General features: G+C 61.2%; 2 protein-coding genes across 16 annotated transcripts in view; both read left to right on the top strand.

The window, feature by feature from the left end:
* LOC105497407 (calcineurin binding protein 1) overlaps positions 1-14792 on the top strand; it is a 165848-nt gene extending 151056 nt beyond the window's left edge. For 10 of the 14 annotated variants that reach the window (XM_011768474.3, XM_011768470.1, XM_011768473.3 and 7 more), the window contains 6 exons: positions 399-1067; positions 2201-2275; positions 5884-6166; positions 12273-12437; positions 13657-13970; positions 14206-14792. In XM_011768474.3, coding sequence (XP_011766776.1) covers positions 399-1067; positions 2201-2275; positions 5884-6166; positions 12273-12437; positions 13657-13970; positions 14206-14349 — 1650 coding nt within the window. In that variant the 3' untranslated portion in view covers positions 14350-14792. The remainder of the gene's footprint in view (positions 1-398; positions 1068-2200; positions 2276-5883; positions 6167-12272; positions 12438-13656; positions 13971-14205) is intronic. The other 4 variants (XM_024797811.2, XM_011768476.3, XM_024797812.2 and 1 more) reach the window with 4 other exon arrangements.
* Positions 14793-18244: 3452 nt separating this feature from the next.
* Positions 18245-25803, top strand: LOC105497408 (sushi domain containing 2). Of its 2 annotated transcripts, XM_011768478.3 has the most exons (15): positions 18245-18362; positions 19807-20017; positions 20245-20396; positions 20893-21060; positions 21526-21700; positions 21854-22055; positions 22246-22331; positions 22421-22689; positions 22775-22918; positions 23016-23174; positions 23963-24211; positions 24332-24604; positions 24721-24897; positions 24986-25088; positions 25173-25312. In XM_011768478.3, exons 1-15 carry the CDS (start codon positions 18287-18289, stop codon positions 25195-25197), a joined length of 2469 nt encoding a protein of 822 aa, XP_011766780.2. In that variant the 5' UTR covers positions 18245-18286; the 3' UTR covers positions 25198-25312. The 2 variants fall into 2 exon arrangements, with proteins under 2 accessions (XP_011766780.2, XP_070936245.1); XM_071080144.1 differs by lacking the exon at positions 24986-25088 and having other exon boundaries at positions 18246-18362; positions 25173-25803.
* The last annotated feature ends 569 nt before the right edge of the window (positions 25804-26372 follow it).

Below are 26372 nucleotides of genomic sequence, written 5' to 3'. Positions count from 1 at the left end.
TTGGTGGACCTGGGCAGGTCCCATCCCATAAAATGCCCAGAGCTGCTCAGAGGTCACATCATGGAGTCAAAGGAGAGCTGGGCAATGCTGCCCCAACTCAATCCAGGCCTGTTATTCAGGAGCAGTGCCACCTCCAGAGTCCCGTCAGCCCCTTGCTACCTGGGAGAGTGTGGTAGGGCAGCCAGAGGTGCAGAGGAGGGAAGGCCTTTCTCAGGCAGGTCTCTGTGCCCAGTATCCTTCTCTGATAATTGAGACACAGCCCTGGCCAGCTGGCGGATGTCCAGAGCCAGACAGATGTCAGGTGGGAGAGGCCCAGGTTGGGCTCACCAGCCCCCAGAGGTGATTCATTGCAGTGGAGACACCAACGGCACAACATCTTACCTTTGGTTTCTTTGTAGGGGTCAGAACGCCCAGGGCCCAAGGTCTGTGGCCTCCCCGGAGCCAGGATGACCACCGATGTCTCACACAAGGCCAGTCCTGAGGATGGCCAGGAGGGCCTCCCTCAGCCGAAGAAGCCCCCTCTGGCTGATGGCTCAGGGCCAGGGCCCGAGCCAGGGGGCAAAGTGGGCCTCCTCAACCACCGGCCTGTGGCCATGGATGCAGGAGACAGTGCAGACCAAAGCGGGGAGTGGAAGGACAAGGAGACCCCCCGGGCAGGGCCCACTGAACCCATGGACACGAGTGAGGCCACTATTCGCCACTCAGACTTGGAGCGGACACCACCCCTGCTGCCAGGTCGTCCCCCAAGGGACCGGGGCCCCGAAAGCCGGCCCACTGAGCTGTCCCTGGAGGAACTGAGCATCAGTGCCCGGCAGCAGCCCACCCCCCTCACCCCAGCCCAGCCAGCCCCCGCCCCTGCCACCACCATAGGGACCAGGGCAGGGGGCCACCCCGAGGAGCCGCTCCCCCGGCTCAGCCGCAAGAGGAAGCTCCTGGAGGACACGGAGTCAGGCAAGACACTTCTACTGGATGCCTACCGTGTGTGGCAGCAGGGCCAGAAGGGTGTGGCCTACGACCTTGGCCGTGTGGAGAGGATCATGTCGGAGACCTACATGCTCATCAAGCAGGTGGGCGGCGGGCAGAGGCCTGGGGGCACTTGTGTGCTGGTAGCATCCCCACTCTTGCCTTTCTATTCTCAAGGAGGGTCTCCCGGGCCTGCCCTTGAGCTGGGTTTTAGGTGTTCTTCCCACCCCATTCCCCACTGTTTACATTCTGCAATGAGCTTTAAAAAGTTGATATTCAGCCTGGAAGGAAGTGAGAGCCTATCTCAGAAACCTTATCACAACCAGCGCAGGGAGTCTGGACCGCTGCTCCCACCGCTGTGCCGGGCCTCTGGGCGCATCTTAGGGCATTTCCTTCAAGACTTCTGTGGCTGTCATCTAAAGATGGCTGCAGTGACCAGAGATCCCCTTCTCATTTTGCCTTCTTTTTTAAAACATTTTATTTTAATATATCAAGCACTTTCCTTTTTCTCCGTTTAAAATTATTCCCATAGGAAGAATCTCCAAAACTTTAGTGACTGGCTCAGATGGGATGACCATCCCTGACATACAGTATTCCCTCTAATCATGGCAGTTTGCAATGCACCCCAGCCCCAACTGCCCCATATCATATGGACCTTGGGCACTGAATCTCCAGACACACTTGACACAGCATGGGGCGATCTCCATCAGGCCTGGGATTCTAAAAGGCCTCTCCCACTCTAATCATGGCCCTCCATCCTGCCCACTTACGGGGCAGGTTTTAGCTCAGAAGACTCCCCTCATCCCCTAGCAGCTGAGCCTCAGCTGAATTTGAAGGCTTGGTTGGAGCCCTGAGTCTGCCTGCCAGCTTCAGCTTGTGAGGATGTAAGTAACTCAGCCATAGAAATGAGCTTGGTATAGCCAGATGGGCTCAGAGGAACGGCTGGGTCTAGTCCTGGCACCAGTACCTGGTGCTGTGGCACCTGAACAGGCACCCCCACCTGGAAGATGGATGGGCACCTGCCCCTGCTACCCATGAAGAGCTGGGAGGTAGGGGTCTGGGTGTGGACAGCAGTGGGGACAACTGGCTCTTCAGTGGAGTCTGGGGTGGTGGGGGGCACCCGAGCCACAGGGCATGCCCCCTACCTAGGCTGGTCCGTGCTACATACACAGACAGGGCTGGGGGAGGCTCACCACAATGGCCTGGGCCCCCTGACCTCCGGCATCTCGCTGTTAAGGTGGATGAGGAGGCTGCGCTGGAGCAGGCTGTGAAGTTCTGCCAGGTCCATCTTGGGGCTGCCGCCCAGAGACAGGTAAGCCCAATTTAGCCTGTGCCAGCCTCATCTTGCGGAGCCTGCTCCATGTCAAGGCCCTAGGATGCAGGCTGAGAAACAGGTCCACTTTTGGGACTGTTATTGTGGTGGTCAACTTGGGCCAAGGGGAGATGAGCAGGGGTCAGCTGAGCCTCCAGCCCATGGCCATGGTGGGCGGGAACTTGACAGGGCCTAGACCCCAGTTCAGACATGCCGAGGGGTCTCCTCACCTCAGCCACCTTTTCTCTATCAAGGAGGATGACCCCTAGCCAGCTGACCTCACCTGGGAAGGTCATTCCTTTTGGGACAGTAGTAGAAGAAACAATGTTAGAGCCAGGCTGGTTAGGAGCCAGGTGGCTGGGTAAAGGTGGAGATGCAGCCTACACAGGGACCCGCCCCCCTCCATGAGGGGAGGGCATGTAGGGAGCAAGGTGTCCTAAGAGAGGGTAGGCAGGAGTCCTGGAGTTTATTAAGCAGGGAGAAAGCAAGGCAGCCACGCTCCTGAGTGGAGAAGAAGGGGTTGGTTCAGGGGCCAGGCCAGGGCTGGGGCAGGGTCCAAGATATGGCAGAGAGTAGGGAGTGGGGGAGGACCCCAAGCCAGGGTTGAGATTGGGTTTGTGTTGAGTCTGAGACTCTTTTAAGAGAGAGAGGCCAAGTGGTCAGGAAGGTCAGGGGCCCCCACCTGGTGGGGCAGTCCAGGCCAGAGACCTGGGGTAAGTGCCCCTGAAGCCATCAGAGGCCAGAAGAGGACACAGGCAGGGCCAAGGACCTTGGCCAGGTCACAGGCACAGAGAAGAGACTTGGGCAGGACAGGGAAGTAGCCAGGAAGGAGAGTGTTCCCAGGGGCCAGCTGGTCAGCAATGCCAGGGCAGTGAGGATGGGGGCCTGATGGATATGGGAACCCAGGGGCCAGGGCTATTTTTGAGAAGTGATGAGGCTGGAAAGGGCTTGAGCAGGAGCAGGTAAGGTGCTGGGTCTGGAGGAGAGAAGTCTCCATGGGAGAAGTCCAGCTTGAAGCCAGTGGGCAGGGTCTGGCTATGAGTTGGGGTGGGGTCTCCATGACCGAAGAAGTGGGAGGGATGGGATCAGATCTCAGTGAGAGGATGAGGCAGGGAGGGGCAGACATGGCAGGCAGAGAGAGCAGGTGTGCTCTGTCTAAAACATAAGCCTCCAAGCCAGAGGTTTGGTGGCATGCCATTTGAGTAGGTGCAGCCTCTTGTCCCCAGGGGTGGCCCGATGCCCTGGGTAGCGTCGCCCCAGGTCCCTTTGTTCCAGGTCCCCTAGCGAGGGTTGGTAGCTGCCTTTTGGGTCCAGACAGGCTTCCTCTCAGTGGAATGGGGCCTCAGGCCCCCACCACCTGCCTGGGCTGTTACGTCAGCAGAAGCCTGAGAGGTTCAGCTTTGACCAAGCAGGCTGTGGGCCAGACAGGGCATGCTGTGGGGAGTAGGTGGGCCTGGTCCCCAGCTAAGGGCCAGAGTCCTTGGCAGGGAGTGCCCCAAACCCCAGCAGTCCCCACCATTTCATTGTCCAGCTGGGCAGAGTGCATAGCACAGCTGCCTGGGCCCCAGTGCTGGGCCCAGGCCCAGGTCCACCAGGGTGCCGTGCCTCCTCCACTGGCCCAGGTGAAGCAGGTGGACATGTGAGTGGTGACGACTCAGGAGACAGGAGGGCTGTTTCTGCTTTTGATGTCCTTAAAAAATAGATCCACACAGGAAACCCCCCCACAACCCCACACCATAGTGTGAGAAGAAAGGGGTGCTGAGCTGGCAGGAGTCAGGGCAGGGCCAGACCCCATTTTGCCAAGGACATGCATATCAGGGCCCCTGAGGGCTGGGTGGGCAGAAGTTTCCGTCAGAGACCTTGGAAGATACAGCCTGGGTTATGGGGGTGGCCAGAGCAAGGGGACCCAGGTCCTTACCTTTCAGGTTACCTGCTGCTGGGCGACGCCAGGCCAGGCCCCAGCAGTCCCCTCCCAAGGTGTGGAGGAGAGTGGTGGGGAGGAGGCCCTAATGACCCTCAGACCTACCTGCCTGCTTCCCAGACCCTGGTGGTGCGGTGGGGGTGCGTTGGTATCTGCCATGGGCCCTCTCATTGCATTTCCTACCCAGGATTCTTACCCTGGTCCCAGAGAAGATGGCACTGTGGGGGCTGGCTGCCATCCTCTGGTCCTCTCCTCCCTCAAGCCCAATTTTGGAGGCCCATTTCCTGCCATCAGAGCCCACAGCTCCCACCCCTCAGGGAGTGTCCATTTTGCTCACGGCATGTCCTGGTTGCCATGGCAGCCCTGAACCCGCCTGGAGGGCGCTCTGAAATAATTAGAGGCTCAGTGCCCATGGCTGAGGCCCGCTCCTGAGCGAGGACAGGGACACTGCACTCACCTTTCTCCAGCGTGTCTGCTCACGCTGCCAACTAGGCTGCTACAACACCACTGGCACCGCCGCAGGCCCTCAGGGCCAGAGAGACAGGTCTGTTCTCCTGCCCCGCCCTCCCACAGGACAAGGCTGGGCCCCAGAGCACTGGCCTGGGGCACATCCCAGACACCCAGTATGTAGCAGAGTCCACAGGGGCCCGTCCTGAACCATATGGAATTGGGGAACAGGGCATTTTAGCAAAACCAATGTCAGAAGAGACTGGATCATCGGTGGTAGCAGACTGCCCGCCCCCATGCACTGAGGTATCCACCTGCAGGCGTGTGACTCTCCCATACTCGAGGGGGTGGGAGTGCTGCCAGCCAGCCCCATGTGGGCCAGCTCCCACAGTACAGTTGGCCTGGTGCTGGGGAGGGCTGAAGGATGGGCCCAGCCCCTCTGCTCAGCTGTGAGAGGCTGCCTCAGGGCTACCTCACATCACCTCAAGACATGCTATCAGGGCATTGGAGCCTTCACACCTGTCCCAGAAGGGCTGGCTGGGAGTGGGAGCAAAAGTAGCCCTGTGAAAAGAGCCCCAAAAGGGCCTCGTGGAAGAGGGAACTGTGTGGTTGAAGACTCGGAGGCCCCTAGGGCCTGGCTCACCTGGAAATCGAAGGCCCATGGTGGAAGCAGCTGCCAAGGCCAAGCTGCAAGGGAGAGGCCAAGCTGGGGGCAGCACTGGGTGCCGTGGCAGTAGGTCACAGTGGGCTGTGGTATCAGGCCCAGGAAGGAAACTCTTGCAGCATCCTACTAGCTCCCTCAGGACTCTCCAATGAGTGGCCCTTAGGAAGTCACCCTCCAAGACTAACCACCTGTTCCTGCATTCCCTGGGTTGGGAGTTGCTCCCGTGCCTAGGGTCCTACTGGACATACTCCTTCCAGACTGGCACCCTATGATGTGAGGGCAAGGCCAGCTGGAGGTCCTTCCACTGAGTCCCCACCAGTATGGCCTGAACATCCTCCCAGGGAGGGGTTCTGGGTCCCCAGCTGTGTCCTAGCATCAGCAGGATCCTGATGGGGTGCCTCTCTGATGGACCTTGTTGGCAGCATTGTGGGGGCTCAGTGGTGTCATATGGGCAGTGCTGGCAGCCCCAGGCACACAGGGTATCCTGTGGGACAGCACTGGTGGGCTGGCGGGCAGAGCAGTCGTGGGCTCAGGGCTGCCTTGCCAGCCTTTCTCACCTCTCATTTGTCCTCACAGGCCTCGGGGGATACCCCCACCACTCCAAAGCACCCGAAAGACAGCCGAGAGAACTTCTTTCCTGTGACAGTGGCACCCACAGCCCCTGACCCTGTGCCAGCTGACTCTGCCCAGCGGCCCAGTGATGCTCACACCAAGCCTCGCCCTGCACTAGCTGCTGCCACAACTGTTATCACCTGCCCTCCCTCAGCATCAGCTTCCACCCTGGACCCGTCCAAGGACCCTGGGCCTCCCCGGCCACACAGGCATGAAGCTACGCCCAGCATGGCCTCTCTGGGCCCAGGTGAGTCCCATCCCAGTCCAGAGCTGGGCCCACACCACTGCCACCATCAAGTCCCCCCTGCATGGAGAGTGTGAGTGTGGGTAAGGGAGGCAAGCAGTGCCCACCTGCCCAGTCGATCCCATGGGGTGGCAGGGCAGATGGCTACGGGTCCACTCACCAGTCACTGGCAGCCTCTGTGGCCCTGGTCAGCACATCCTACATCTACCATTCTGAACCTAACCTGGGTGCCTCAGTCTCCCTGTCTGTGAAAGGGGGTGGTGAGGAGGGAGGAAGCAAACACCATCACGGACGTGTTTGCTGCTGTCGTGGTTTCCTCCCCACAAAGGCTTACAGTAAGTAGGAAGGATGGCTTGGTCAGGTAGGAAAAAGGGATACTAGCCCACACCAGGCCTCCCTCGGGGCACTGGAAGGGGTCCTGACCTTCAGCATGCTGCAAGGCCACTGGTATCTGGCCTCAGATACCTGTAAACAGTTCCTGGGTATCAGGCCCTACTGGGTGCAGGGCCAGCAGATCTGCTCAAACCCCATCTCGCCTCATGGGCAAGACAGAAGCCAGCCAGGATGAGGGCAGGGGCAGGTCAGGGGGCTTGTGAAGGAAAACAGAGAGGACAAAGGTGCAGGCAGTAGAGGGCCTTGCTGACCTCGTCAATGAAAGCTCCTGTTCCTTCTAAAACCCAGGATCCATTGGAATGGCAGCCTGCAGGGCAAATGCAGAGCAGACAACTAGGCCACAGATCCTTCCTGGGGGGAGGGGATGTAGAGGCAGCACTGCTACAGCCAGTGAGTGAGAGGGGAGTAGACAAGGCGCCATCCCCCTCGCTGGTCCTGACACCAGCAGCTCTGGCAGCTGCAATTCTGCCAGACTGGGTTCACCTCAGTCCTGGGCCAGGTTCCACCTGCCACCCAGGGCAGGGGGCCCTTCGCTGATGGTTCCCAGGACTCTATGACCACGTGGCCAGGCTCTGAAGACCCTATAATAGGACAGAGATGTTCCCTAACTAATTCATCTCCCCAGCTGGTGGGGCCCCAGGAGAGACCAGCCTGGTCAGAGGGTTCCCTGTGCCCCTGGGGACATCCAGCGATGGATCAGTTTCTGCAACCCTCCCTTTCAGGCCCTCGCCTGCTTCTCCCTCCCTGCCTCAGGGACCCAGCCTGTTTCCTTGCCCCAGACCCGGCACTGGCCCATAGCCTGTGTCACCCCCGGAGGCCCACCTGTCTTCCCAGCTGAATTTCCCGCCCATCTGAACAATGAGGCAGCGACTCTGCAGAAGTGCCCAGCAGAAGGCAGGCCTGAGAGCTCCCACCGACTGTGGGCCTGAGTGGAGGTTGAGTTGAGAAGTCCTTCTCAGCTCTTTCCCATGGTGGCTCAAGCAGCAGGTGCTGATGTTTTCACCTGATGCCATCCACACTGCTTTGAGGATTGTGAACTTGTAGGCATCCTCTAGCCCAGTGAGCCTCGGTTGCACTGGCTGTGGCCCTGTGAGACAAAGAATTACTTCCCTTTGGGTCGGAACCTGTGGCCATTTGTTCCCAGAGGAGGCTGTGAGGGCTTCAGGACAAAAAGCAGTAAAAGAACTAGTGCTAGCTGGGCGTGTTGGCTCACACCTGTAATCCCAGCACTGTGGGAGGCCGAGGTGGGTGGGTCATGAGGTCAAGAGATGGAAACCATCCTGGCCAACATGGTGAAACCCCATCTCTACTCAAAATACAAAAATTAGCTGGGTGTGGCGGTGGGTGCCTGTAATCCCACCTACTCGGGAGGCTGAAGCAGAATTGCTTGAAGCTGGGAGGTGGAGGTTGCAGTGAGCCGACCTCACGCTACTGCACTCCAGCCCGGGCAACAGAGCAAGACTCCATCTCAAAAAAAAGAACTGTAGTGGTTCTACCACCATGTGACCTTGGCCATCCCTTTTCTTCTTTCTGCCTCAATTTCCTGCATAAAATGGATAAGATGAAGATAATGGCACTGCAGGATTTGGAATGGTGCTTGGTATTAAGCAGAGACCTGGCATGGGTTTTGGGTTTTTTTTATATTTTTAGTGGAGACAGAGGTTTCCCCATGTTGGCCAGGCTGGTCTCGAACTCCTGACCTCAGGTGATCCACCTGCCTCGGCCTCCCATGCTGGGATTACAGGAATGAGCCACCACGCCCAGCCTGTTTGTTTTGAAACAGGGTCTCACTCTGTTGCCCAGGCTGGAGTGCAGCAGTGCGATCATGGCTCACTGCAGCCTCAACCGCCCTGGGCTCAGGTGATCCTCCCACCTCAGCCTCCCAGGTAGCTGAGACTACAAGCACAGGCCACTACGCCTGGCTAATTTTTGTATTTTTTGTAGAGATGGGGTTTCACCATGTTGCCCAAGCTGATCTTAAACTCCTGGGCTCAGGAGATCCACTCACCTCAGCCTCTCAAAGTGCTGGGATTACAGGTGTGAACCACCATGCCCCGCCTGGTGATGGTGATTTCAAGGTGTGGGGGTGATGGGAGCCCAGTGCCATAATCAGTTGGTCAGTGTCGGTAGCTGACTCACTCCCATGAAGACCCAGTTCCTGTCCCTCTGTCTCGGGCTGTCTTGCCTTGTACCCGTCTCATACTCTCATCTTGTAATTTTTGACGGTCAGGAATTTACAATGGCTTAGTGGGGTGGAGTTGGCTCAGGGTCTCGCACGTGGTTGCAGTCAAGGTATCATCAGTGCATCTGAGCTCCCTTGGGGTGTTGGCAGCCTCAGGTCCTCACTGGTTATTGGCCAGAGGCCTCGGCTCCTCCCATGGGCCTTTCTATAAACAACTGAGTGTCTCTGTGTCGTGGTGACTGGTTCTCCCCAGAGCCATTGACTCCACCGAGAGAACACAGAGGAAGCCTCGGTGTCTTTTATAACCTAATCTCAGAAGCTACTGAGATCACTGTAGGCCACACACACCTCCCCGGGGTGTGGGAGGGCCCGGTGGATGCCAGGGCCAGGGGTAGCGGGGTAGGGGGCTGGAAGCTGCCTGCTTTCCCTCTGCCTGCCTGTCCCACCGCCAAGCAGGCCAAAGCTGTAATTCACGTCCTTCTCTCCTCTAACTGTTAGATCTAAGAAAGAGGATCTGTTTCCTAGCATACCTTCTTCAGCCTGGAGAGTTGATCCTTTTCTATTCCCATTCCCAAAACCAAATTAAATGGCTTTTTGCCAGGATGAAACTTTTTTTTTTTTTTTTTGAGATGGAGTCTCACTCTGTTGCCCAGGCTGGAGTGCAGTGGCCGGATCTCAGCTCACTGCAAGCTCCTACTCTCGGGTTCACGCCATTCTCCTGCCTCAGCCTCCCGAGTAGCTGGGACTACAGGCACCCGCCACCGCGCCCGGCTAGTTTTTTGTATTTTTTAGTAGAGACGGGGTTTCACCGTGTTAGCCAGGATGGTCTCGATCTCCTGACCTTGTGATCCGCCCGTCTCGGCCTCCCAAAGTGCTGGGATTACAGGCTTGAGCCACCGCGCCCGGCCTAGGATGAAACTCTTGAATGACACTGGGGGCAGGGAGCAGCCCTCAGCTGAGAATGTGCCATTGTAGGCCTGGCCTCTTCCTAATGGCCCGTGCTCGGCATTCCCTGAGCAGCCCCGCTCCGCTTCCATACCTGCCCGCCTCAGGGCTGCCGCAGATCCGCAAGCAGAGGGCGTGTGGCTGGTCATGTTGGAGTGGGCATCCCCCAAGGGTCCTCAGAGCTTTCTGGGGTGGTAACACAGCCAAGCTGAAACAGGCATGTCCCCCCAGAGCCCATCCCACAACCTCTAGAAAGGGGGAAGCACCAGGAACAAGCTGGCCTCAGCAGGGCCAAGGCCCCCCAGGCTTGCTGCAACCGGCTGCTGCAGGGGACGGCAGGTTCTGCCTGCAGAGGCGCCCACCAATTTGAGAGTGTCCAGGCCTGGAGCCACAGCTGGGCTGGGGATGAGGCTGGGAGCCAGGGCTGAGCAATGGCTGAGCCACTTGGGAGGGCAGATTTGAGGATGAATTCTCTAAGGATGCTGTACTCAACGTGTGAGGGAGCCAGGAGGGCAGGTGTAGCAGGGCCCCTGGCAGGTGCTGTTCCCAGGGTGGGCAGCCCTGTCTCCAGTGGGAAGGTGGCCGCGGAAGCAGGCAGGGTGCTCTCAGGTGCCCCTCTTCCCTAGGGAAGAGCTCACCCATCTACCCAGGCTGTGCTGACCAGGCCGTGGCCCCATGCAGCATTTGCATCCAGAGAGCTCGGGGTCAGTCAGGGCTCTTGTGTCCCCAGAGGGACCCTGGCACTGCCTGTCCAGGCATCTCTCTCCTCTGGGCACGTGCTTATCTCCTTTGCCATGTGCCTGCCCACCACAGCCCAGGACCTGGTTCCATGAACAGCTGCTAGAACAGTGCCTGGCCTTAGAAGAGGAAGACCCCTCTCTCTGAGGCAGTCAGGCCATCTAGGGTGAGGGGAGTGGAGCAAGGCGGGAGGGTGGAACAGGGGTTCCCAAATCTAGACTCAAGTAAGGGCACCACCCCTGAGCATGGTGAAGGGGGCTGGAATGCTGGCCCTCATGCAGGTCCCTAGAGGCCAGGGGGAGACAGAGCCAGGCCCAGAAGCCTCCTGGGATATAGGGCCTGGGAGACAACCAGCCCAGACCTGGCACCTGGCTCATGGGTCTGCGCTGAGGAGCAGGGAGAGTTGCCCCAGTGGCACAGGATTTTGACCTGGCCACCTGCTTCCCACAGAGAACTCAAGTCGTGGGGTAGCTGGGGGAGCTCCAGACAGCCCTTTTCTGCAAGATGGATCCCCAAGTAGGCCCCTCCCCTCAGCCCCCCTCACCATAGTGCTCCTCATAAGGCAGCCAGGTAGCCTGGGGAGGGAGGATGCCTGCCCCTGCCTCATCCTGCAGAATACCACAGCAAGAAAGCCAGGTGCCTGCCCTTCCACCCCCACTGAGGGGTGTGTCCAGCCAGGCTGCCGGCCTGCGGAAGGGCCACAGGACTGAGAGAAGGCCTGCTTGGTGGGTGTGTACCCAGCCCTGGTGAGCCCTGACCTGCCTGCAAGAGGTAGGGGAGTGGCTGGGAGCTTGGCAGGAGGAGCCTTCTGAGGATCTCATCCTTGCCAGACAGTGTTTCAGGGGCTGGACCTGGGAATGACAGTGAGCAAAGGAGGGAGTGGCCCGAGGGGGTGGAGGCTTGAGACAAGGCCTCAGCCAGCCTGGGGCAGGAGCTTCAGGCAAAGCAGCCCGATGGGCATGGCCATGGCTCCTGAGGCCTCTGCCTAGCCCAGCAGTCTCCTGCTGGCCCCAGCTTTGTACTGGGAGCTGTCACTCCTGCTGACCAAGGAGGGGAGCTGGCACCCCCTGCTGGAGAGGACAGAGGGCTTCCTGGCAGAGGAGTGGGATGGGGAGGCGGGGGCGGGCTGGAAAGGCAGTGGTTGATGAACAGTGTGATGGGAGAGTCCAGGCCTGAGTGAGAAGACGGGGAGCAGCAAGGGAAGCGAGGGCCATGTGGAGGGTGGGGGCAGGGCTTGGAGGCCTGGGAACTGGGGACCGATGCTGAGTAACCGCCTGACCAGCAGCCATATGGACAGCATTTGCCTCTTAGGCCCATCCTGGCCTTGGCACAACTGAGCCCAATTCCTGGCCCCTGCCTCAGGCCAGGAAAGGTGTAGCTGGCTGGACAGGAGCCACAGTGCCAGCATCCACTTTGGTCTTAGTTGGGTTGTTTGGGTTTTGGTCCTGATCTTGTTTCTGAATGCTGCTTATGTGAGCTGGAGGGAGAGTGGACACCACCCCGCATCCCCTCTCACTGCCTTTTGATGGGATCTTAGAGAGGCTGGGCCTCGAAGACTCAGGTGTGGCCCCACTGGATCAGGTGTACAGCCCTCTTGGGGGCGGGGAGCCCTCTGGGGGTGGGGAGCCAGCCCCCACCAGTGTCCTCTTGGGTGGTGAGTGATTTCTTGGCAGCACCAACCCGGGCTGCCCTGTGGAGGGGAGAGACGCCTCAGCCAGGACCCCAGCATTGGCCATGCTCCCCTGCCCAGTGTCCCAGGGCACAGCCTGGGCCCATGGGACCTGGAACAGATGCATGGGAGCCTGTGGGGTGGATGAGTCCATTACCCGTGGTGAGCCCATGTCCCCACAGAGGGAGAAGAGCTGGCGAGAGTGGCAGAGGGCACGGGCTTCCCACCCCAGGAGCCACGGTGCAGTGCGCAAGTGAAGACGGCCCCCACAAGTTCCCCAGCAGAGCCACACTGCTGGCCAGCAGAGGCTGCCCCAGGGACAGGCACCGAGCCCACCTGCAGCCAGGGTAAGGCGAGTTGGGAGCAGCCCAGCACCAGCCCGCAGGAGGCTGCCTCACAGCTGGCAGCCAGGGTGGGTTTCCTGTCCTGGCCTTGGAGGGCAGGGCCTGGGGATGCCCCGTGGAATGAGATGGGGAGGAAATGGGGGTAGTGCAGGCCGGAGAGGGGAGCCAAGGGAGAGGCCCAGGCTGAAGAGTTTGGCTCATGGCCCATTGTGTCAGGGGCTGGGTAAAGAGGGACACCAGAGGCTTATTCTGTCCCTGGCATCATGGAAGGGTACTAGCGAGGGCAGGCAGCCTGCTTGGGCGTACTGCAAGACCCAGGCTGAGCCCAGAGTGGGGAAAGAGGGGCAGTCATGGACAGGGAGGAGCATGGGCCCCGTGACAGACACTTGAGGGACATCAGCAGCAGGCAGAAGGGTGGACAGGTTGGGCTGGGCCAAGCAGGCGTCCCTGTCGGCAACCACGTCAGATTCTAGCCCTGGCCTCTGTCCGGCCTGTTCCCACCAGCTGCTCCAACCAGGCAGGCCTCTTGGGGACTCCTCCTGGCGTGGGCCTCCCACAGACCACTCGGGATGGCAGGACCTGGCGCCAGCCCCTGGGGGCCAGGCATGGGCTCTGTGTAAACCCCATTCCTTTTAAAGCCATGGGGCTGCAGAGGAATGTGGAGGCGAGCCAGGCCAGCCGGGTCCTCCCGGCTCATGCAGCTCCCTAGAGGCTGCCAGGCCTGCAACTGTCCCAGCTTTCAGGCTCTGGGCAAACTCAGCCCCTTGCTCCCTCTGGAGGATGAGGTGAAAGTGGAGGCCCTGGAGCCAGCCCAGTGACCACACCTAGCTGAGTGACCAGCTCTGGGCTTCAGTGTCCTCCCTGGGGCATAGACACCAATAGGACATGGATCCTAGGATGGTTGTGGGGATGTGACAGTTCATGCAAGCATGATGCCTGGAGGTCTTACAGAACCCAGCAAGGCTTGGGGAGTCTCAGGCCCTGGGCTTTTTGAGTTCATGGTGTTACTGGGTGAGGTTCACAGTCCCAGCTCCCCACAGCCCAGGGCCAGAGTTGGGTCCCTGCAGGCTTGAGCCAAGTATCTGCCCAGGGTAGAAGCCTTGGAGCCTGCCAGCCAGCACAAACTACACAGCATAAAGACCCAGGACCAGTGGGGGCGAGATAAAGTGCTCACTGTGTGATGCAGCAGGCAGGAGGTGCTCTTGGTCCCTTTGTCTTCCAGAGGGGAAACTGAGGCCTGAGCCGAGAAGGGAAGGGGAGGCTCAGGAGGCTGCGAGTGAGACTCAGCCCCTGAGCTCTCCCCCAACAGCCGCCAGCTCCAAGGCCCCCAGCGGTGGGAGTGCCCAGCCACCAGAGGGTCACCCAGGCAAGGCAGAGCCCAGCCGGGCTAAGTCCCGCCCCCTGCCCAACATGCCAAAGCTGGTCATCCCCTCCGCCGCCACCAAGTTCCCCCCTGAGATCACCGTCACGCCACCCACCCCAACCCTGCTCTCCCCCAAAGGCAGCATCTCGGAGGAGACCAAGCAGAAACTGAAGGTGACCTCAGGGGCTGGGCTGGAACCACGTGTGTGGGTGGGCGGCACAGGTTACAACGGGACCTGGGGGGGGTGGGGGTGGCAGGAGGGGCTGGGGGTGTAGGTGAGGATGGCATAGGGGCCTGGGACAGGGGTGAGGGTGAATCGGGAGCCTGGGGCAGGGGTGAAGGTGGCAGAGGGGTTTGGGGCAGAGCCCAACCATCCCTGACTAGTGTCCCGCTCGGCCCTCTCTGCAGTCAGCCATCCTTTCTGCCCAGTCTGCTGCCAACGTGAGGAAGGAGAGCCTGTGCCAGCCGGCCCTGGAGGTCCTGGAGACATCCAGCCAGGAGTCCTCACTGGAGAGCGAGACAGACGAGGACGACGACTACATGGACATTTGAGGGGCCCCTGCAGCCCCACCGCCACGCCCCAGGAGACCGGCCAGGCCTGGGATGCCCTGGAATGCCCCCTCAGCCTGGACCCTGGGCAGGGCCAGAGGCCCACGTGGGATGCCACTCCCCACACAGCCCCCAGGCCTGCCCAGTCCACCTCCTCATGGCATTCACCCTGTACCCAGGTCAGGGCTGTCCACACCACGTGGGAGCCCAGAGGAGGAGGGGTCCACCTTAGCCATGTGAAGGTGGATTGGTCGCCATCTGCACGCCAGGCGGCATCCTTTTCTATGAAATGTTGACTTTCTAAATCTGCCCACACCCAGCTGGCCATGTCCACCCCTCGACGCCGGGATGAGCCGGCTGTGCCCGTGTCACAGTGGAGGGGTCCTTTAGGGCCAGGCTCGCCCCTCACTTTTTTTGGTTGCTTTTCTAATAAAGATGGAACAGTTGTCTTTGCCTCTTTGCTCACCTCTAGGGGGCAGTCCCGCAGAGTCTCGGGTGGAGGGTTGCTGTCCCCAGGGATTCTGGGCCTGGGCCTTTACTGCCATAGCCCATAGGGCAGGGCCCAGCCCCCATCCTTCTCCAGCATCTCAGGGATCAACCAGGCAACCAAAGCAGCGACTGGGGGTGCCCAGTGGGGTAAGGAGAGTGCCGGTTTGGGGCTGGGCCGGGCAGACGCCTCCAGTGCAGCTGGAGCCGGGCCTCAAAGGGGCGTTAGGTGCATCCCCAGAACTCCCCCGGCTGTTGGTGGGTGGGAGGCTGTAAGGTGGGAGGGCAGGCAGGACTGGGGCTGCTGAGAGGCTGGGAGGAGGGGCCGTCAGGGAGGGAAAGGGGGGATGGGGCCGGCAGGGAGGACACTTAGTCCCAACACCATCGCCCTAACAGGGCCAGTCAGAGAATAGCTGTGGGGCTCAGTGCAAGACGTAAATATGAAGCCCCTTGTTCAAAAATGATTAAGGATTTTTTTTTCTTTTCTTTTTTTTCTTTTTTCTTTTCTTTTCTTTTTTTTTTTTTTTTGAGGCAGTCTCACTCCATCTCCCAGGCTAGAGTGCAGTGGCACGATCTCAGCTCACTAAACTTCCGCCTTTCGGGTTCAAGCGATTCTCCTGCCTCAGCCTCCCAAGTAGCTGAGACCACAGGCACACGCCACCACTCCCGGCAATTTTTGCATTTTTAATAGAGATGGAGTTTCACCATATTGGCCAGGCTGGTCTCGAACTCCTGACCTCAAGAGATCCACCCACCTTGGCTACCCAAACTGCTGAGATTACAGGCGTCAGTCACCATGCCTGATCAAAAATGATTAAGGATTTTAAAGCAGCCCCTACAGAGCATTAAACAAGCCCCTGAAGCTGGCCCCGCCCCTGAAGGTTCCAGGCCCATCTGTTTTGGGGATGTACAGGTTCCAGGGGCCCAAACCCACCCTTCACCACCCTCTTCCCCTCCCAGCACCACAGGGGCCCTCCTGGCCCCTGGGACCGCCCACGAAGCAGGCTCTCTGTCCAGGATGGAGATGGGGACCCTCCTCACTGCCCTGTGCCCCTCATGGGCTGGACACGCCCACCACCCAGGAAGGAAGGCGTAAAGGGCTGGGCACCGCCCTTGTGGAACCAGAGGCTTGGCGGCCCTAGATGGTTCTGGCTGAACCCGCCTTCGGAGGGCTGAGATGAGCCCGCCGGCCGCAGTTACTCAGCTGACGCCCCCTCCCTGCAGGGCCTGGGGTAAGGAGCTTCCCAGACTGCACACCTAGCCCCCACCGCACTTCCATCATCTCCGGACACACACAGCAAGGGTGCCCAGGCCAGAAACAGGAAGCAGCAGCTCTTCGTCCTCCTGTTCCCGGGAACCGTCTCATCCAACCCCCAACACCCCTCCCTGGAGCCTCACCTCAGGGACACCTCGGACCCTCCCCTGCACCCAGTGCTGTAGGGAGAAACCTCAGCCCTGGGCCCGGGATGAGTGCCCTCGCCAGCCTGGGATCAGGAGACAGGCTCTCCCTGGCTCAGTGAAACTAGGCCTCATAAAACTTAGAAACTAGGCCTCACATAGAAAAAAGTTAACACCAGGTGGCTCTGGATAGGGTCCCACCCTGCCTTGATAGGGTCCCACCCTGATAGGGTCCCACCCTGCCAATTCCGGGAAACAACCCCATGGGGTCCCACCCTGCCAATTCCAGGGGTCCCACCCTGCCTCGAAGTTCCCGGAATCAGCAACTCCAAGAAAAAAACCTCATAAGGTCCTGCTCTAACCAATTAGAACAAAACACCTTGCTCAGGCCATAGCTAGACCCAATTACCACGCGCCTAAAGCTTTGTTTGAATTTCGCGCCTTAAGCTGTGTTTGAACTTGTGTTTGCCTATATAAACAACCTGTAACAAGCACTCGGGGTCCCAGGGCCAACTTAGAGCTTGGGACCCTAGCGCGCTAGTAATAAATAACTCTCTGCTGTGAATCTTGTGTCGGTGGTCCTTCGCGGCGACCCCTGCCCAGGAGGGAATCGACAGTTCGGTTCCAACATCAGCAGCTGAGTGTCCACTCACAGGACACTCACCTGCAGAGGTGCCCTGAGCGCCGTTGTGGGTTAAGGGACTTTCTCCTCTCTGGAAACAGTCGCTGGGAAGCTGAAGGTCTTGAGGGCCTCTCACCAAATGTCTTTGGGAGGTGGGAAGACATCAAATGTGGGTGTGGCTTCCCTGGAACAGCTGTGTGTGGGGACTCAGGAGCCAAGTCCCCCAGCGCACGCCTCTAACACCTTCAGTAAGGGCCACCCCTCTGGAGCCACAGGTGGCTGCCAACACGCTGTGGTTCCCAGCAGGCACCACCCAGGCAAGAGAGAGAACAGGCCGGGGAACAATGGACTGGCCTGGCCCCAAGTGCTGGGCAGATCAGAGACCAGATGGCCTAAGCTCATGCCCTGGGGCCAGCTCTGACTCCCTGCAAGTGTGGCAAGAGTCCCTTTTGGACACCTTGAGAAGCTGCAGCTGGGAGAGGACCACCCGCCTGTCTGGACATCCAGCCCAGATGGCAGGGCCCAAGTGACCAATCCCAGGCCACAGCCCTTACCGCCCACCCTGGCTGCAGGGGCTCCCAGAAGCCAACAAGGGCCTGACTTGGCCTTGCCTGTCCACATCTGAGCTTCAGTTTCCTCATCTGCTCAAGAAGGGGAGGGAAACACTGATTAGATTATGCAAACTCTGAGTGGCAGGATTAGGTGTGGCTGGGAGAGTCAAGGCTCCCCAGTGTGGTGGCATCTCTGGAGCCCGGGGATGGGCCCTGTCTCCCTTCTGGCCCCCCAGCTGGGCTTGAGTACTTCCTCTCCCCTCCCTCCTTCCTCCCTCCGGAGGGGTCCCCTGCAGAGCTGCCTCAGCCCCAGGGCTCAGCCTGTGTCGGACCCAAACAGCTCCCGCATCCTGGGAGGATGAGTTGGGAGCACCTCCTTCCTGCAGGAAGATGAGGGCTAGAGATGGAGGTCAATGTCAGGGCCACAGAGGCTAGAATCCTGCCTGGAGCTTAAACAGCCCTGCCTTACCCACCCTGTGCATCCCATCCTCTGCTGCAGCCCCGCCCGGCACACCCTGCACACAGGGCGGGGCTGGGACCCAGGGTCTGAGCTTTGGCCTCTGGACATCCGGCTCATCGCCTGCCAAAGGCCCTACAGCTGGAGGCTCCAGCCTCCTCACCCTCCCACAGGGTCCCAGGGCCGACCCATGCCTGCGGGCCAGGAATGTGCTAACGGGGCAGGTTGGGCCTTGCTGGTCCACGCAGGCACCTGTGGACTTTGAGAGGGGACCTGGCGGGGAGGGGCGAGGAGGGGCGGGGCGGGGCGGGGCGGGGCGGTGCCGCAGAGTGCAGGGCGGGCGGGGCCAGGCCGGCTGGGAATGAGCTTCTCTGGCCGCCTTGCCTCAGAGCCACTGCACTGCTGGCTGCAGACACAGACTGCACCATGAAGCCAGCCCTCCTGCCCTGGGCCCTGCTGCTGCTGGCGACAGCCCCCGGCCCAGGCCCTGGACCCGCAGCAGGTATGCCTCCCTGCCCTCCTGTGCCCCCATCTGTCTGTCCATCTGGCTGCAGCCAGGCCTGGGGAGACGCCCCTCTGGGCTCAGCCTCTGTCCATCTGTCAGGCCATTTGTGGCTGTGCTAGGGGTGGTGGGAAGAAATTCTGAGGGTCCATGTCGTGGGGCAGCCCATGGGGATGGGAGATCTGAGCCAGGCCCACCCTAAACCCGCTGGGAGCTAGGAGGGAGGCGGGGGAGACCAGCAGAGGCCTCAGCCTGCGTCCCCAGTCCTGACAGGGCGGGATCGCGGAGGGGGAGCCAGGATTGTGGGTCCTCATCAGGGTGGGGCTGAATCCGGGAAAGTCTAGGGGAAGCCCCGAACTCTAGAACCAGGACACTGGCCACAGGCCACCCCCCACCCCACTTCCCATTCACCCTCCTGCCACTTATCTCACTTGCAAGCATCTCTCGGCCTCCTTCCCCGACCCCTGTGCGCCACCACATCCTTGGCCAGTACATATTTATTGTTGTTCTTAAGTGCCAGGCACTGCACTTAGTGGAGTGGGGCCAGCGGGGTGGCTCAGGCCTAGGCCTGGCCCTTGACTGGCCTCTTTTGATGGGGGATGGGGAAAGGCCAGGGACGTACGATTCCGTCCTGGGTGCAGGTACCCGCCCCAGTCCCTCCCTGCAACCCTTCCTTCATGCCAACCCCTGGAAATATGGCCCTGCCGCAGGTCTCATGGCCCATAGGAGATGCTTTGGGCCCGGCGCTCACAGCCCCTCACGGTGTGCACCCCCACTTCCCTTTCCCCACTGCTGGGACCCCTGCTTGAAATGTCCCTCCTCTCCCCAAAAAGGAGGGGAGCAGCCCTGGCCTTCTGCCCTGAGGGCGGGGTTCTCTTTGGGGTCTCAATTGCAGTCCCTGGGAGAGTGAGAAGGGTCAAGTTCAGACCCTGCACCATTCCCTACCAGGCCTCGAATGGGACTCTTGGCAGCCATGTCCCCCTGCCAATCCAGGCAAGCAAGAGGGGTTCTGCAGGCTTCAGGCCCCTCGGAAGGTGCGCTGTCCACAGACACTCTGGGGAGCCAAGAGAGGTCAAGGGCTCCGGCTACCGTGGCCCTCTGAGGACCCCCACCTGTGGAATAGAGGACTTGGTGGCTGAAGTATAGTCATGCCCAGGGGCTTCTCCTGACCCTGCAGGGCTGAGCGGATGCAGCCTTTTGCCTCTTCTCGCTGCATTCTAGCCCGTCAGGGCAACAGCCAGATGGTCTGTGCTAAGATTCATCCTATCCCCACGGGCCCTGTGCCTTTCTACCATGTCCACGTGGTGGCCAGTGCAGCTCCCGGCCATCGTTCTCCTGGGATGCTGCTGTCCAATGGGCTGTGGGAGGAACAGAGACAGGCCTTGCACGTGGGGCAGCCAGTCCAGCACCCGCCAGGCCAGGCCCTCAGCATCCTCTCCTCCAGATGCCCAAGACAGCTGCTCCATGCGCTGTGGCGCCCTGGACGGTCCGTGTTCCTGCCACCCGACGTGCTCCGGCCTTGGCACCTGCTGCTTAGATTTCCGGGACTTCTGCCTGGAGATCTTGCCCTACTCAGGCTCCATGATGGGCGGCAAGGACTTTGTGGTGCAGCACTTCAAGATGTCCAGCCCCACAGACACCAGTGCGATCTGCAGGTTGGGAAGCCCAGGAGGCCGGGCACCGGGGCCCCACACCCCCATCCCCGTGCGTGCTGAGGGCTCAGACCCACTGGCTGGCTGAGTGGAGCCCCTCAGACCCAGGACAGGCAGGAGGGCACAGGGACGACTGGCTGGCTGGGTTCCCCAGGGAGGTCGGGGGCCCGGACTGTCGAGAGGCTCAGCCTGTGATGGCCCAGCCCCTCCTACCACCACTATGCCCGTAGGTTTAAGGAGAGCATCCAGACCCTCGGCCATGTGGACTCCTCCGGGCAAGTGCACTGTGTGTCACCCCTGCTCTATGAGAGCGGCCGCGTCCCCTTCACCGTTTCACTGGACAACGGCCACTCCTTCCCTCGCGCGGGCACCTGGCTGGCTGGTGAGCCCTCAGCCCTCCTCCCTACCCACAGCCTGCCCCCACGGGGACTTTCCCCAGCACTCATCTATGCACACCAAGACTTGGCCCGCCCGTGCCCTGCCATTCTGGCTGAACCAGTCCCTTAGGAGGCCTGCCCACCTTCGAGAGTTCCTTCAGCTCCTCTCCACTCCCTGGCATCCAGACAGCGATCCCAGCCCAGAGTGAGTGGGAGCTGCAGGGGTCCCTAGAGAGGTGGGCCGGTGCCTATCCACTGAGCTCCGCCACGCCAGGGCAGGGGAGAAGCCGGGTGGAGGCTAGAGGCGTGGGCAGTGGAGGGAGGGCAGGCCCCTGCCTCTGCGGCCTCAGTGTCCTTTTCTGCCGTGAGGGCCGGAGACACCATCACCCAGCTGCTGCCGTGCATTGGCCCTGGGGGCTCCCACAGCCCTTGAAGACTTAGGGCCTCCTCCCTGCACCCCCTGGGCCCAGGCCCTCACTCACCCCTCACCTCCCCGCCCAGTGCACCCCAACAAAGTGTCGATGATGGAAAAGAGCGAGTTGGTGAACGAGACGCGTTGGCAATACTATGGCACCGCCGACACCTCAGGCAACCTCAGCCTGACCTGGCACGTCAAGGCACTGCCCACGCAGACCGTCACCATCGAGCTGTGGGGCTATGAGGAGACAGGTGAGGCCAGCTGAGGGCTGGGGTGGCATCCAGAGCTTTGGGCCCCCAGAGGTGGGAGGAAGGGAGTCCCAGCTGTGTGGGGACAGGAGGGGAGTTTCCAGGTGGGGCTGAGGAGGGAAGGGGATCCCAGGCAGAGACTGGGGATTCGGATGGAGGGAAGTGCAGGTCAGGGGGGTCAGGCAGGTGGGAGGGGTCAGCTGCGTGGGGCCTGGCTCCCGGGGAGGAGGCTCATGCGGAACCCCTGCATGGCTGGCATGGCCCTGGGCCCAGCTTCCAGTAGGGACATGGATCCTGGAGTGTGGCAGGAGGTGGTGGTCACCCAAGCCAGGGTCCCTGCTAGAACACCGCCTCCTAAGGGGACTGCCTGGCGGTCCATCCACCCACCTGTCAGGCTGCTGTAGGTGCCAAGGCCTGGGGCCAGGCCTCCAAGAAGCCCCAGGGCTAACCAGGCCTCCTCTCCCTCAGGAATGCCCTACTCACAGGAGTGGACTGCAAAGTGGTCGTACTTGTACCCCCTGGCCACACACATCCCCAACTCTGGCTCTTTCACCTTCACCCCAAAACCTGCTCCTCCCAGCTACCAGAGATGGCGAGTGGGTGCACTTCGGATCATTGACAGCAAAAATTATGCGGGGCAGAAGTAAGGAGGCGTGTAGGCGCAGGTGATGGGCAGAGGGCCTGGCTGCCTGCGGCCCATCGTGCTTGCCTGCGCAGCCCGGGTTGGGGGTGGGGAGAGTGGGTGACCATGGGGTGGTGTGGCCTGGCCCCAGCTCCAGCATCATTGTCTCCACAGGGACGTGCAGGCGCTCTGGACCAATGACCACGCGCTGGCCTGGCACCTGAGCGATGACTTCCGAGAGGACCCTGTGGCCTGGGCACGCACTCAGTGCCAGGCCTGGGAGGAGCTGGAGGATCAGCTGCCCAGCTTCCTGGAGGAGCTGACGGACTGCCCCTGCACCCTGACCCAGGCCCGGGCGGACTCCGGCCGATTCTTCGTGAGCCTTCCATCAGGGCCCAGGAGAGGGGATGAGGGTGTCACCTCCCCACTGAGGACAGCACCAGGGGAGGCAGACAGAGGTGTCCTGGAGGGTGGGGCGGGGGTCTCAGGGCACCTGCAGAGTTGGCCTCGGGAAGGGGATGACAGAACCGGAGGCCACTGGGTGACAGCCACCTGCTGCTCTGCAGACGGACTACGGCTGTGACATGGAGCAGGGCAGTGTGTGCACCTACCACCCCGGGGCCGTGCACTGTGTGCGCTCTGTGCAGGCCAGGTGAGCCCCCAGGCTGGGGCCGGGGTGGGGACTGGGGACAGGGGTGGGCTCCCAACAGTGGCCTGGCCGTGACCCACTGGCTCCCGCAGCCCTCGGTACGGCTCGGGTCAGCAGTGCTGCTACACAGCGGACGGGACGCAGCTCCTGACGGCTGACTCCAGCAGCGGCAGCACTCCCGACCGCGGCCATGACTGGGGCGCACCCCCGTTCCGCACGCCACCCCGAGTGCCCGGCATGTCCCACTGGCTCTATGATGTCCTCAGCTTCTATTACTGCTGCCTCTGGGCACCCGACTGCCCCCGCTACATGCAACGGCGGCCCTCCAATGACTGCCGCAACTACCGGCCCCCGCGACTAGGTGGGTGCCATCCTGTGCCCCGGACCCTGGGAAAGATCGGGCTGGGCTGGGGTGCACCCCACCTGACCCTCCACTCTCACCCCAGCCTCCGCCTTCGGAGACCCACACTTTGTGACCTTTGACGGCACCAACTTCACATTCAATGGGCGCGGAGAGTACGTGCTGCTAGAGGCAGTGCTGACTGACCTGAGGGTGCAGGCGCGGGCCCAGCCCGGGAGGATGTCCAACGGTGAGGCCAGGGCTAGGGGCTGCTCTGGGTGGCGCAGGGTAGATCCAAGGTGGGAGGCTGGAGCCAAGTGGCGCCCGTTCCGCTTCCACCACCACAGGCACACAGACCCGTGGCACAGGGCTGACTGCAATGGCCGTCCAGGAGGGCAACTCAGACGTGGTGGAGGTCAGGCTGGCCAACGGGACCAGAGGTCTGGAGGTGCTGCTGAACCAGGAGGTGCTGAGCTTTGCCGAGCAGAGCTGGATGGACCTGAAGGGTGAGTAGTCCAGCCACGCAAGGCTTCGGGCTGCCCTCACCTCCTCCCCATTCCTGCGGGGAGACTGAGGGGAAGCCCTGGGACTTCACGCCTCTCCCAGCCCTGGCTAGAGGCCTGGGCGGTCCGACCTCAGGCCTTCACACCCACCAAGGTGCCCACATCATACCCACCTGGTCAAAAGCCAAGAGGCCAGGATGGGGGGACATGTCCTCCCTACGGAGCATCCCAGGAGCCATCTGGAGGGAACTCACCCGGTAACGTTCACCGCTGGCCTGCACAGAGCCACTCTTGTGCTCCTGTCTCTCCCTCAGTCCTCAAAAGCCACTGCAAGGTCGCCAGCCCTGCACGGTTAAGGATGCCCCTGGCAAGCGGTAGCTCCAGCATCCGAACCCCTTGCTTCAGGGAACTGAGCGAATGAAATGATTCCTGGTTGGGATGGGTGGGGACCTGGGAGGGGCCTGTCAGCACTGAGGGTGCAAGGACCCTCGGGACGTGCCCAGGCAGGTGTGGCTGCTGCAGCCAAGGCCAGAGGGACCCACACATGCATCTCAGCATGGGGGGTTCACCGCAGGGGCTGCACCTCAGGTGCCGCTGGGGGTTCCACCACAAGCAAGGCAGGAGTGGTGGAGGGTCATGGTCAGCAGAATTGGCCCTGGGGACGCCCTCCCTTCCCCTGCAGATGCCCTCACCCACAGCCCCTGGGTGCCAACCACCCTGTCCTGGGGCTGCAGGAGGGCAGAACATGGTGTCCACAGCAGGTGACCCTGACCCGTCCCACTTGTGCCCAGGAATGTTCCTGTCGGTGGCTGCCAGGGACAGGGTCTCCATCATGCTGGCATCAGGGGCCGGCCTGGAGGTCAGCGTGCAGGGCCCGTTCCTGAGTGTGTCCGTCCTGCTGCCTGAGAAGTTCCTCACCCACACCCACGGCCTCCTTGGAACACTGAACAATGACCCCACCGACGACTTCACCCTGCGCAGCGGGCGCGTCCTGCCCCCGGGCAGCAGTCCCCGGGAGCTGTTCCTGTTTGGGGCTGACTGTGAGTGACCGTGGAGTATATGGGGCAGACGGGGCGGGGACTGGGGGAAACATGGCACGGGCGGGGCTTGGGGACCAAGGGAAGCCACGCCCAGCCAGGCCCCCGTCGTGTATCTTCCAGGGGCCGTGCACAACGCGTCCTCCCTGCTCACCTACGACTCCTGGTTCCTGGTCCACAACTTCCTGTACCAACCCAAGCATGACCCCACCTTCGAGCCCCTCTTCGCCGGTGAGACCACCCTCAACCCCAGCCAGGCACAAGAGGCAGCCAAACTATGTGGCGACGATCATTTCTGCAACTTCGATGTGGCGGCCACTGGGAGCCTGAGCACGGGCAATGCCACTCGGGTGGCCCACCAGCAGCACCAGCGTCGCATGCGGAGTCTGCAGCCAGGTGAGGGCGGGCGGGGGAGGTGGGCACCTTGTCCTGGGACAGGAACCCCCAGGGTGGCCAAATGTGTGGATGCATGGCAGCTCAGGCCTGTTGTCTGCACTCTGCCCCCATCCCAGTCGTGTCCTGTGGCTGGCTGGCCCCACCTCCCAATGGACAAAAGGAGGGCAACAGGTACCTGGCGGGTTCCACCATCTACTTCCACTGTGACAACGGCTACAGCCTGGCCGGGGCAGAGACCAGCACCTGCCAGGCTGATGGCACCTGGTCCTCACCCACCCCGGAGTGCCAGCCAGGTGAGGACACTCTGCTCATATACCTGCCTGCACCTGTCCCCACTCACCACCCCAGAGGGCCCCTCGCTGACACTCGCTCCCCCACCAGGACGCAGCTACACGGTGCTGTTGGGCATCATCTTTGGGGGCCTCTCGGTGGTGGCGGCGGTTGCGCTCGTCTATGTGCTGCTGCGACACAGGAAGGGCAACATGTGAGACCCCCCGGCCCCTGTGCCGAGACCCTGGGGCAGCCGGTGGGACCGCTGAGCCTACTTCTAACTGCGTCTCTGTTGCAGGCACATCTGGGGCACACAGCCCTGATGGGAGCATCTCGTCTGTGAGCACCAGGCCAAGACTCCTGAGAACAGGCACCCCAGTCCTGCTACTCCCGCATCCCCAGGACCAGACACCTGGGACCCAGACACTCGATACCTGGGCTTTTAACCCCCTACTCTGTCATCTCAGACCTCAGGCAGGAGGCCCAGATTTCCAACACCCAAGCCCCGTGCTAGCAGCGCTCCGTGCTGTTCCCCAAATGCTCACGGCTCTAATCCCCTGAAACTTCATACCCTGGGATTCTAATACCTGTGTCCTGAGCCCTTTCACGCCCACACCTGAGCCTCAGATTCCAATACCTCACTCCCCAGAGCCTGACGCCAGGGCCCCTGACTGCTGATCTGTGGAGGCCTGCTCCCTGACCGTGCGGGCACCAGTGCAGTGCTGCCTTGATTCCTGGACCCCTGGGCCCAGCCTGGGACTCCAGATGGGGTGAGAACAGGCCCCAGAACCCCAGGGCAGACAGCAAGACCCCCAGCGGCAGAGACCTCCCTCAGGACTCCAGGCTTGTAATTTCGAACTCTTCTGGAAGGTCACTCAGGAACACCCTCCCTGCCTGTGCAAGGAGAAAACAAGCACCTTGTTTTCTTCCCTGGTCTCCTGGTGTTCATGTGGCGCCCTGGTTCTGGAGAGTTCCATGACCGCCCCGCGGGGTCACCACCGACAGTATCCAGAGTGAGGCAGGTCTGAGCCCAACCTGCTTCTTCCACACGCAGGTTGCCGGGGATGCTCCCTCCCCAGGCTCGCTCTCCATGTGTGCAGTGGGATGGAGAACTGTGGCCGCTTCGTGGCGTGGGGAAGCCGCCAACACAGCACAGGGCTCACTTGGGTTTCTCAAGAGATGGAGAGGGACAGCCCTCCCCCAGCACAGGTGCCACCCCCTCACCACGTCCTGGCGCGCTCTGGCAAGCACTGCCCTGCAGCCTCAGCTCCTTGGCTGGGAGCAGTCACTGGCAGGGTCAGCTCCAAGTCCTCAGGAGACCAGCGCCCAGGCTCCTTAGCCCAGGAATGTCCAGAATCTGGGCACAGAGCCCAGGCCTCAGCCGCCGTGGCCCACCTGAGCAGCTCCTCTGCACTTCCTGTGGGGCTCGGCATGGAGGCACAGCCCCCGAGGCTGCTGGAGGATGACCAGGGCCTATCAACCTTTGTGGAGAGGGTCC

The sequence above is a fragment of the Macaca nemestrina genome, chromosome 15 (genome assembly GCF_043159975.1).
Source record: "Macaca nemestrina isolate mMacNem1 chromosome 15, mMacNem.hap1, whole genome shotgun sequence".
Classification (NCBI taxonomy): domain Eukaryota; kingdom Metazoa; phylum Chordata; class Mammalia; order Primates; family Cercopithecidae; genus Macaca; species Macaca nemestrina.
Note: the sequence above shows the minus strand (reverse complement) of the source record. Positions and strands in the feature narration are given on the sequence as shown.

What these genes read in the sequence shown, in the direction of transcription:
- LOC105497408 (XM_071080144.1), top strand. Translation starts at nt 18,287, where the DNA reads ATGAAGCCAGCCCTCCTGCCCTGGGCCCTGCTGCTGCTGGCGACAGCC. An exon ending in CGCGGGCACCTGGCTGGCTG is followed by an intron (nt 20,397 to 20,892) that starts GTGAGCCCTCAG and finishes CTCCCCGCCCAG; the next exon opens with TGCACCCCAACAAAGTGTCG. An exon ending in CGGACTCCGGCCGATTCTTC is followed by an intron (nt 22,056 to 22,245) that starts GTGAGCCTTCCA and finishes GCTGCTCTGCAG; the next exon opens with ACGGACTACGGCTGTGACAT.